The sequence below is a fragment of the Cylas formicarius genome, unplaced genomic scaffold (genome assembly GCF_029955315.1).
Source record: "Cylas formicarius isolate icCylForm1 unplaced genomic scaffold, icCylForm1.1 PGA_scaffold_9__14_contigs__length_23061073, whole genome shotgun sequence".
Classification (NCBI taxonomy): Eukaryota; Metazoa; Arthropoda; class Insecta; order Coleoptera; family Brentidae; genus Cylas; species Cylas formicarius.
This window is the reverse complement of record NW_026844365.1, coordinates 5,724,617-5,735,687: the sequence shown is the minus strand read 5'-3', so window position 1 is coordinate 5,735,687 and position 11,071 is coordinate 5,724,617. Positions and strand designations below refer to the sequence as shown.

General features: G+C 35.2%; 1 protein-coding gene and 1 long non-coding RNA gene across 2 annotated transcripts; one reads left to right on the top strand and one right to left on the bottom strand.

Annotated features, from left to right (window-relative positions):
* Positions 1-297: 297 nt before the first annotated feature.
* Positions 298-8,019, bottom strand: LOC132707183 (polygalacturonase-like). The gene is made up of 5 exons (XM_060678926.1): positions 7,708-8,019; positions 6,768-6,979; positions 5,857-5,980; positions 4,108-4,329; positions 298-1,508 (listed from the first exon to the last, which is right to left on the bottom strand). Exons 1-5 carry the CDS (start codon positions 7,997-7,999, stop codon positions 1,246-1,248), a joined length of 1,113 nt encoding a protein of 370 aa, XP_060534909.1. The 5' UTR covers positions 8,000-8,019; the 3' UTR covers positions 298-1,245.
* LOC132707184 (uncharacterized) lies at positions 7,819-9,290 on the top strand. Its single transcript, XR_009619720.1, has 3 exons — positions 7,819-7,955; positions 8,013-8,584; positions 8,727-9,290. It is a non-coding gene; the product is annotated as an uncharacterized LOC132707184 (long non-coding RNA).
* The last annotated feature ends 1,781 nt before the right edge of the window (positions 9,291-11,071 follow it).

Genomic DNA, 11,071 nt, shown 5'->3' with positions numbered 1-11,071 from the left:
TTGATGGTGGCCATTATTTATAAATGCTTTTGCATTGTTCCGGTACTTGTTTGTTGGTCACTTTGTCCACCCATGAAAACACGCTATCTTACCCGTCTTAAAAAAGTGTCTCAACAATGTCACTCCCTGCCAGTTGTCAATTTAACCGCTCTGGATTTACTGGCGATAAACGAAATCTGCCATTTTTCAAACCAATTGACCGATCGTGAATCTCAGTTTCCCCGTACTTTTGCTGTAGGTATAATAGGAACTAATCTGGGGCACATTGTATTTAGCGTGATAAAGTAAAAACGAACATTAAGAAATCAAATTTAATTGTATTAGAATCAAAAATTAACATACAAATAACATAATCAAATTAGCCAAAATTTACTATCAAATTTTGCAAAATTTGTTATTGAAAGTATTGTTTAAAAATAGGTTAGGTATACACAATTTTTAGGTCGTTTCCGACTCTAAAAGACTCGCAAATGGGTATAATACGACCAAAAATATAGTACATTTATTGGTTTAACGTTTTAAGTATTTTACAGTAGATCTGAAATGGACCGTAACGAATATTTATAGAAATGGACCGTTTAAAACCAAATCGATTCGATAGCACAACAATTAAGGTGACTTGGTCAGAGTTCAAAGCGCATATAGAAAAAAATAACTGCACCAAAATTTAGTGATGGTACCATAAACGTAATGCGGCAAGAGGTAGCCAAAAATATCAGTACAAAGCTGGTCTAACTGTGAAAAAGGAGCAATAAAAGAAGAAAATATTTATCGATAGTGACGATTTTTGAACCGACTGATACTTTATTATTAATATATTTAATGTTTTGTGTATTAATATGTAGAAATGTAATGAAATAGAACGTAATACATTGTTACTTTGCACTTTTTTTTATGTACGGGTTTCAAGAATTGGTCTGCGAAAAGTATTCGAAACATACTTATATCTCGCTTGTCAGTGTAGGTAGATAAATTCCTAGGAATGTTCTATGTGTTCTATAAGCTGCTGCGGTTTTAGAGTAATGAACAGTAGGCAAAGTTAATCCCGGGGTCGGTTTTAAAAGCACCATATTTCTGGTCGAAGTATACGTATATGAAGGATGACCAACCGTACTACCTTGGGCCCCCCTTTGGTCAATATTTATGTATAGCGGAGTAGGTATCCTTAAAACGTACCCATCGTAGTCTGTTTTCAAAGTAACTTTTCAGAAATCACCAGCGACCCAAGGGATTTAACTTAAAAATCTAACAGCTGTATCCCTGCGGTTCGTAATTGCAGTCGTTCGATTTTTTGCCGGTAACGCTGACGCCGGACCATGACCAATCGAAACAACCGTCTTCCGCGCACACTATGTGAATCGGGACGGCTTTCGAGCCGACGGTTCCCGTGACGTTGATCATTTTGAGATCGCTGATAGGTACGTTGTTTTTGGGCTCCGCGGTCCCTGTGCTGCCTGGTGCTCGATTTTGATAGTTCTGCTCGATCGTTATGCCAAAGTTATTCATGTCTAAAAGCCAAAAAGATCGTCAGAAGACCCCGGAAGGATTATAACACACGAAAAAATGCCGTACACTTAACTTTATCTGGGCGCGTCGTGACAGAACACTGCCGGCAAATACCTCATCCAAACTAGAAACTGTCAGCGCCCATTTTGGATGTTGAACACTTTATTATCGTATCCATGTCAAAAATGGTGGTGATACTTATTTATAAGTTTACTAACCTTAATAATGTTCACAAACTACCCTGTACCTAATCAGTCTTTGTTTTCTTAAATTTTTATTTAATTTTTGAAAATTGTGTCTAGGAGGTTGTGACTATTTATCGGGTCATCTGATTATGGAAAAGATTGTAGATGAAACTTTTCTTCACTTGTCATATGAAATAGCATTTAATGTAATAAACTATTGATTCTTTAGGATAACCTAGTTTTTTCAAATAGCACCCTTTGACGGGGCGCGTGCACCTACGGCACATACGGCCCTCTATCCGGGACGTCGCCTTCCCGCACATTCTTTCCTTAGAAAGCTGTCAATTTGTGTCATTTTAAAACACACGTTGATATATTACTTTCAAATGGATTCTACCGACATTGTTGAGGTTTTATTTTCTAACTGATTTTCAAAATGCTGCGTTGAATTTTCCCAAAAAGTGACAGATTTGAAAATTTAAAAAAATATTTTTAGTCTCCCGTTATTTGGATTTGAAATAGTTGCTTTTATTGATTGGCTAAATGTTCCGAAATGACTTAGACCCATATTTTCAACATATTTTTTTATGTTATCTTCAAAAGTATAGTCAGCATTAATATACAAGGCCTGTATCAAGAGACATTATATAGTGTATCATTTTTTTTTAAATACACCAGTGGCGGACCTACGTAATTTGACATGTCTGTTTTGGCAGGCATTGATGGCACGCCACTGACTGCTCTTAAATTAACAATTATTCTTAGAACTTCCAATCATTTCTAAAGAAATTGTGCTGTTGTCGGTTAAAAAAATGAAAACCACTTTTCTGCATGGTCGTTAATATGGGGGCAAGCAGAGAATTATTATCATTATTACTTCTTACTTAAGTAATTGTCTATCTGTTTTATTAAAATTCTTCAAAAAATCGAAGTACGAATAGGAAACACGTAAACCCCGAGGTGAACTTTTGAAATCTTTTTAATGATTTTTTATCATTGTAGTAGGCTGTGCCCGTAAGAATTATCAATTCTGTCGTCAATGCGGTTGTTTGACAGTTGTTTGACATCAGTTTTTAAATTCAGTTATTCGCGTCTTATTAATTTGGTGTTTAATGAGCAGGAGTTGGCAGATATGCATTGTATGTATCGATTGTCTGATGGCAATGCACCGGAAGCTAGGCGATTATATCAAGAGCGCTTTCCTAATAGAGTCATGCCAGGTAGGGGAACATTTTCAAATGTACATGGAAGTTTGCCTGAAACAGGTACTTTGAGGACAAATAATCATTTAAAAGGGGCCCATCGGACTGTAAGAACTCCATAAATTGAAGCATTTTTAAAGTCTATTAATGAGAATCCTGAACTGAACTGAACGTTTTGGTTTGGATATCACATGCAATGAGTGCAAGCGTAATTTCCCATAGATGTTCCTTTACGTGTTAATTTTTATCAATGTTTTTGTATTCCTTTGTTTAACAAAGAACCACTATTTAAAGATGGAGCTAATTTAATCAGAAACTTACACAATAACCATATTTGAGGTGATAAAACCCCCACGGAGTTGTAGAATTTAAATATCGAGAATAGTTTTCGGTAAGTGCTTTGGGCTGGAATTGTTGGAAATTACTTTTTCTGCCGGAAAGCCTAAATGGACATAATTATCGCGGATTTTTAGAAGAGGAATTGCCAATATTGCCAGAAGAAGTATCAAATTTAATTAGGAACAAAATGGGATCCACGCATGACGGCGCACCTGTTCACTTTAGTGTCGCAGTAAGAAAATATTTAAATCACATATTTAATGAGCGATGGGTATTTCAATATTAAATGTAATGTCCTATACATTATGACATTTTTAGTTTCAATGAAAAATTTTAAAATGAATTTATTAAAAAATAATTTATTATAATACACGTTATAATTTCCTTGAGCTGTTTGGAGATAAAAATTATTATGTCTATCATGAAAATAATTATCTATCTTTCAATCGCATAACATAAAACTTGGATATTTTGTTTACGGCTTATCAGTATACTGCTGTATCATATTATTGAATGACATTTAAGCATACATCATACGAGGGTGTATAAAAAATTACACAGAAGGTTAAATTTATTACGAAAATAGAAAAAACTATTCATTCTTGATCTGAAACTATTCCAACATATTTTGAAGCCAGTGTTGGTGATATATTTTGACAATTAAACTTGAATTGAACTGTATTTAAACCAAACCAAGTCGAGGTTTCTATAACCCAAACGTGTGCGTTTCTTCTGCGGAAGATTTTTTTAAAAAAATTCATTTTTTAAAATTTACAGATTCTTACCTACCTAGTACGGGCGGAACGCAATTTTTAATTATGGTCTTTTTCCATGAACTTTGTAAATACAGGAGATACTAGCGCCACCTATCTTACCTGACATCGTGATATTTCTGTAGGTCACATTTTTAATGGATCCGTATCCACCGTCTATGTGGGTCTTGATGTGAATCCCGTTGTCGGAATTGACGATGACTGAATCGGCGATCGTGACATTTTCCAAGGTATTCAACGGCACTGAGTCGTTACTAAATCCCACCGAAATGCTCAAGCCGTGGCTTCCGTGGCAGAAAAGATCGTGAACGTAAACATTTGCACCTTCAATTGACCATTATATTAGGAGCGGAGCAAATCCAGGGCTGGTATAGCAGAACTACCGATCTATCGACCTTATTATTATTCAATGAAGACAAATGTTTTTTACTTTCTATAGTGGTATCGTCGAGGTGGTTTTGAAACCTGTTCGGTAACATGCCATAGAATTCTGAAGATGTCTTTTTTTACCTAACCGTTTTTCGACGCCATGTATCGTTTATTTTTTTTATTACTTTCAAGATCGATAGTAAAACAACATCGACAATACAGCAGGCGAGCCTTGCTTATACTTTTAAAAAAATTAATTTAAACTACTACTATCAAAAAAATCAATAAATTAAAAGGCACTGTTTTAGAACTAGGTCGCATGCTGTCAAACTGTCCTAAATCCTCCTCTGTCACACTACTACGAAAGGCAAAAAATGGAGTCATATGGCGATCAAAACCTGAACTGTTAAGGTGCTCAACGGTATAACTTGAGATATAAAATCTTCACCGAAAAATGGCAGATGGTGCAAAGAGGTATTAACAGTACTACCAACCATTATCACCAAATTCAGTTGGTAGCACTAATCTAAAAAATGCCATATCGATTTGTTGACATCCTTGATTGCTATTGGGTGGTGGTGGGATTTTAAAATCTGTCATTGTTATCGACCATGCTGCTTACCCAATATGCTATTAGCGAGGACCAACGCGTGAATTCAGAACTGATTAACTGAACAAAAAATCGAACATTCAAACACATCATTCAAATCTGAACTGAACTACACATTGTAGCATGTTAAGTACCAATACTATTTCTTATAATAAAACAAAAAAGAAGTATGTGGTAGATGACTTGGCATCACTGTACTTTTATTATCAATGTAGACGAACACTTAAGTCATTATAGTTATTTCTAGGATTCAGAACAACAAATAAAAATATCGTTCATGTATTTAAATGTTCATAATTTTTGGTTCTTATGTATTTATAAGTACTGATCGATATTGTTGATGATTGACAAATAAGCGAATAATATCGACTTGTAATTACATATCTAGAAAATCACACTTTGAAAGATTATTTAAAATATAAGTGGCAAATGTTTATAATATGAAATGTTTTAATTAAAGGAAAATATGCTGTGCCGACCAAGCCATTTTGAAATTACGTGCAAATCCAGTAGCTGAAATTCACATCTTGAACATAAAATAACGGACAAAAATTTTAAAAACGCAAAACACAGAGGAAATTATTAAAAATGTAAAATAAAAAGGAAAATATTTGAAACTCAAAAGACCGAAGAAATTATTAAAAACGCAAAGGACTGAGGAAAATATTAAAACCGAAAAATAAAGAGGATTAAATTAAAAACGCAAAAGAGTGTAGTTGTTATCGACAGTGCTGCTTAATTTGTTGCAAGCTGCATGGAATGTTTTTAGCTGCCTGTGTCACCTTTAAAGATCCGGTAGCTAAATTTCACAACCAGATCGAGAGTATTTTTAATGACTTCGATAGATCGGTGATTATACTGTACGTCCTTACCGCATCTAACTGCCAGACAGTCGTCTTGGTTGTAAACTATAGAGTCTCGTATTTCAACGTTCGTTGAATTCCAGACGTCGAACGCATCGGTATTGTGGCCCTCTTTACCAGTCGGCGCCACGCCCTGCAATCAAATTTCAACTAAAAATAATTTTAATAATAAGAAATATATTATTTATATTGAAAATTATTTACTTACAGTAGTTGCTGTAGTTTTTACATTAGCATTGTTAATATAGACGAATTCGTATCTACTTGTCACTTTCCTAAAGTGGGGATGAAAGTAAGGGCTTTGTTCTTAGTATTTGTTAGTCTCCAAATATCAAAATGAAAATGTTAAATCGCAATCACTTGTTGATGTTTAAATCTCGATTTCTTAGAAACAGCACATCTGATGAAAATTTTCAGTCTGACCTTTTTTACTGAGCATTCAATTTCCTGATGCGATACATTCAGATAAAAATTTTCACCTCACTCGTTTGACCGTTTTGGCACAATAATGAGATCAACAAAATTGAAAAGAAAAATGAGAGACCTCATAACGCTAATAATAAGTTTCTGTTAGAGAAAAGTTTTGCTGACTCTAGATCTAGTGAATGCGCTAATTATGCCGCGCGAGCCAACTGTCCGTCCGTAACCGTGGCAACCGCCTTTGTCCGCGCCGAAATATGCTTTGCGAAAATAGCTATCGACAAAAGTTAGCTACTTAGAATTTTGCTTGACGTAGAAATCTATAGGTTTTCGATTTCATTGTTATCATTGGTGTCGAGTGGAATATGGAATATTCAAAGAAAATATTTTATCATCATTACACTGTTTAACGATAATCTCATCAATGAAAATCAAACCTCGATTTTACGAAATGTGTGTGTTCAGTGAGTTCCCATACCTAACGAAAAATATTAATTTACCTTATCACCCACGGAATCATCGATGACCCAATTGGTGAATAGGACATCGTCGGAGTTGGTCACCTGTACGACGTCCATTGGCGAATTTAATACGTAGATGTCTCTAAAAACGGACCCTCCAAATGCTTGAATGGTAAAAAATTGTGGTTTCGGACCCGACCAGCCTCCTTGCCCATCCCAATAGAGCTGGCCCTGGCCGTCGCACACAGATCCTGTTTAGGTTATATTAATTTTATTCTTGATTGTGTGTAGTTGGTCGCATTGGAATTTATCATCGTTTTTTTTTTTACAAAAATTTAAAAAATACAAAGTTAGTAATAGTTAAGGTTGTTTGTGTTGCCGGCTCTGAAAAGCTAGGCTTACATGTGAGAACTAACCAATTTGTCATAACTTTGTTCTCTCTAATTACGTAAAACAAAAGGTGCCGTTCTCAAAACAGTCTAGTATACAGGCGGTATCTTCACTGCCAACCGGGATACAACTTTTTTATTGTTGTTTGTTTTATTGTTAGTGTAGGTAAATAAATTCCTCGGACGGTCCTGGAACGGTTACGGGTAAGGGTCTGCTCGGCAGGGTGTTCTATAAGGCGTTGCGGTTTTGGAGTAATAAACAGCATGCAAAGTTAATCACGGGGTCGGTTGTGATAGCATTATATTTCTGGTCTAAGTATATTATGATCATATTTTATTATTATTATATTTATTATTCTGGTAATACCGCAGTCACATTACTTTCATTCACTAAATTCGTCTTTCTATTGTGTGCAAATTAGTGTTACCCTAATTTCGAAAGGATTTTTTTTAAACTATCATTGCAATGTACCTGAACTTTACGATATAACCTTAAAGTTGTTTTTTATTTATAATATAATTTATATTTTATCACACTCTCGCATTAAAGAACAAGTTATTGGTCTGGCACTTATAGGTCTATAACATACCTTCGGCCCCTTTGACGGTAATACTGGTCCCATTTATGGTAACCAAAGGGCCGTCCCAGATAGCGTACCCGAAGGTAATGTTGCCTTTAAAAGTGACTGTAGCGCCGTCCGTGAGGTTGAGCTTCAGCGTTACGTTGGCAGGTACGAACAGGTTGTCGAGAACAATATCTAAACATGTTTTGGTGGCCGCTTCAACTTCATCGAATTGGGTTACTACGCACGGTTCTGCACTCGCGGGTGAAGCTTTGGTGAGTAATGTCAGCAAAACAAACGAAAACATAAACGCAGACATGGTTACTTTGTAGCGGTAAACGCGAATGCAATAATTAATGATGGAATCGCACTTTATTGGTCTTATCAATTTACGCCACTTGAAATCATATGTCAATAAGGAATGTGGAGGGTCGATCGCAAAAAAAACAATCTTGTTTGTTGCGAACTAATAAGTGTTTAGAGTGTTGAGGCCTAAACAAGATTGCTTTCGAAAAATCGTCGGGGCAAGTTCGTAGCGCGTGGCGCGAAGCAGCTTTTTTTTTATAAAAGAAAAGAGCTTCGCGGCTTCGTGTGGTAAAGGGACACATTGTGTTTCTCTCGTGCTCCTGTGGACCACTATGGAACTTTCGCAAAATCGATGTAATTTAATTGTGCATGCACCCTGTATAAAATGTCCTTCACATCTCGTCGATCTTCAAAGTTACAGCGAACATCGCTAAATATTAAAATTTGCACAGAGAGTTGTAAGAGAAAGGAAGGAGGGAAGTGCGGAAGGTGATTTTTATGGTAGTAAATATGCGCATGCGCAGTATTCATTATGACACTACAACAGCTCAGTGAAAACTTGTCGTTTAATTGTTTACCTTTCATATCAAATATTTTGGTAAGTTTCGCATAAAGTTCATGTTCTCTACATTGGATTTAAGTATTTGATGTGTAGTTTGAGTATTTTTTTTTAAGTAGAGCCAATAAATATAAAATAGAAGTTTGAAAGTTGTTTTAAAATTAATTTTATGTGATTTTAGGTTACAAAATGCCACGGACTTGTAAAAATTCCTCAGATTGTTTTTGCTACATTTGTGGGAATACATACTAAAAACACAGCGATATGTCATGACCGACCTGGTTAAAACAGCTTATAAGCTATATTTTGGATTTTCTATCGATGAGCGAGATAAAAGTCGGTTGCCAAAAGTGTGCTGCAATAGCTGCTCAAGAACGTTGAGAGGTTGGCTTGAAGAAAGTCACACAAATCCATGCCGTTTTCAATGCCAATGATTTGGAGTGAGCCTCCAAATCATGAGAATGATTGTTATTTCTGTTACACGAGGATTCTCGAAAAAAAAATAAAGATAGGATTGTTTATCCGAACGTCCTATCTGCAAAGAGACCAATTCCTCGTGATAAAGACACTCCACCTCCAGTTCCACCAGTTAATGAAATAACTGACGATATTTATTAGTTTTGTTAATATAATTTAGGATTTTTTACTGTAAAACTCAAGCCGCCACATTTTTTTATTTCCTTATAATAATTTATACTTTAATAATATTGTTTTTTGATGAAGTAAATATTAAATTTAAAACCTACGTGTGGTACTTATTTGTATATCAGATTCCGTGTTTAGAGCATAAAATAAGATGAATTCATGCGTGAAAACAAGGAGAGAAAAAAAATTTTTTTTGCAGACCAGTGATAGTGTTGTCGAATGATATTTCTTCAAATATCTCGCGCCCCGTATAATTGACGAAACCTGAAACTCTGTGACGACAAGCGTCTTGACAGTGCCCGAAATAACGATGCGTATGTGATAGACGAAAACTGCAAATATAAAAATTGTAGGTCTTGATGCGGCCTATGATAGACACCGTTTGAACCAGTTAGCCATACTTTTTACGATTGTTGATTTGCGGCTAATAATTTGCTCTGTAAAAAAACAATTTTCTGGGTCCTTTAGATATTATTGCACTGTATCTTCTTCGTCGGTCGGTTAAAGAATAAAAACATATTTTTCTGAAAGCTAAACTTACCAAAAAAAATTTTTTTCAAACATTTTTAAAAAATACTTGCTAAAATTGGATAGCGACCAATTTCTACCGTTTAAAAATGGACACGGACTTTTACTTCTCTGCTAAATTTGAAGTTGATATCATTTAGCACGGAATATTGGGAACACCCTGTACAATAGGTGAAAACCTTAAATACAAAAGTTTTTTCTGTCTATGCTGGCTATATCGCAATATAATAGAAAGTGAGATTTCAATAATAGTCTTTCACTTATAACCAATTTTCAATAATAGGGAGACCCATTTTTCAGTTTTTTTTGAATTTGCAGCGCACCCTGTATATTTTTGAAAAAATGTCAAAAATAAAAGGTTATAGAGTCGTATCTTCTGCGTCTTCTGGTTCAAAATTTTTTTTGGTCTCGTAAACAGTTTTTGAAAAATGATGTTTTTTGTAGGCGCGATTTTTTATTTTTTTAGACTCCCGACTCCCAGCCCCCCCATTTTCAATAGGTTCCGTCACGGGGCAAAGCTGCATACATGTGCCAAACGTGAAGTCGATTGCTTCAAATTTCGGGCACTCGAACAGTCGAAAATCACGAAAAAAAGATGGACTTCCGACTTCGGATCAGGGCCATTTCTTATAAGCTTATGTGCGGCAAATTTTAATTTTGTAGCTCCAACGGTTCAAAAATTATTCAGGAAAAACCAAAAAACGAGAATGGAGAACGGAGAACGGACAGACAAAAAAAAATTTTTTTTTGGACGGTGATCATTTCTGTACCAACGGAAAAATTCGATTCCATCGATTTTTGAAAGTAACAAGCGAACCAAAGATATTTAACTTGAAGTTGGTGGTCACTCTTCTTTCCTACCTCCATAACTGGGATATATCCTAAAAGATATACAAGCTGATCAAGGATCAGGTAGCTTCTAACCTCATGAAATTCATGAAACGAATTGAAGAGAAAATATCAGGTGTAGTGGCGAGTCAACCATACAATGCTAGTCATTTTTTTGTGAAGTACAAATTTTGGTTTGTAGTTCTGTAACTAGTATATAGCCCGTAGGCAGGCATAATGCAGTAGAATCATCATTTTTAATTTAAACATTGCAAGTGAGTAGTTTGTCCTGAACTTAGATAAAATGTCTCTTCCAAATTGTCCTTCGATTGGTCTACTTGTAAAGAACATCTGGTTGGTGATTTACCAAAGATTCTGGATACATCAATAACCTTCATAGCTAAAAAATATTGTGAAGATCAATATCCTGCCAAATTTGCCAAAAATGTTATTAATTTTGTATTTATCCCTTTTTTGGTTTGTGTTGAGCATTTTGCCTAACCATGCTAGTATTCAAATATTCCT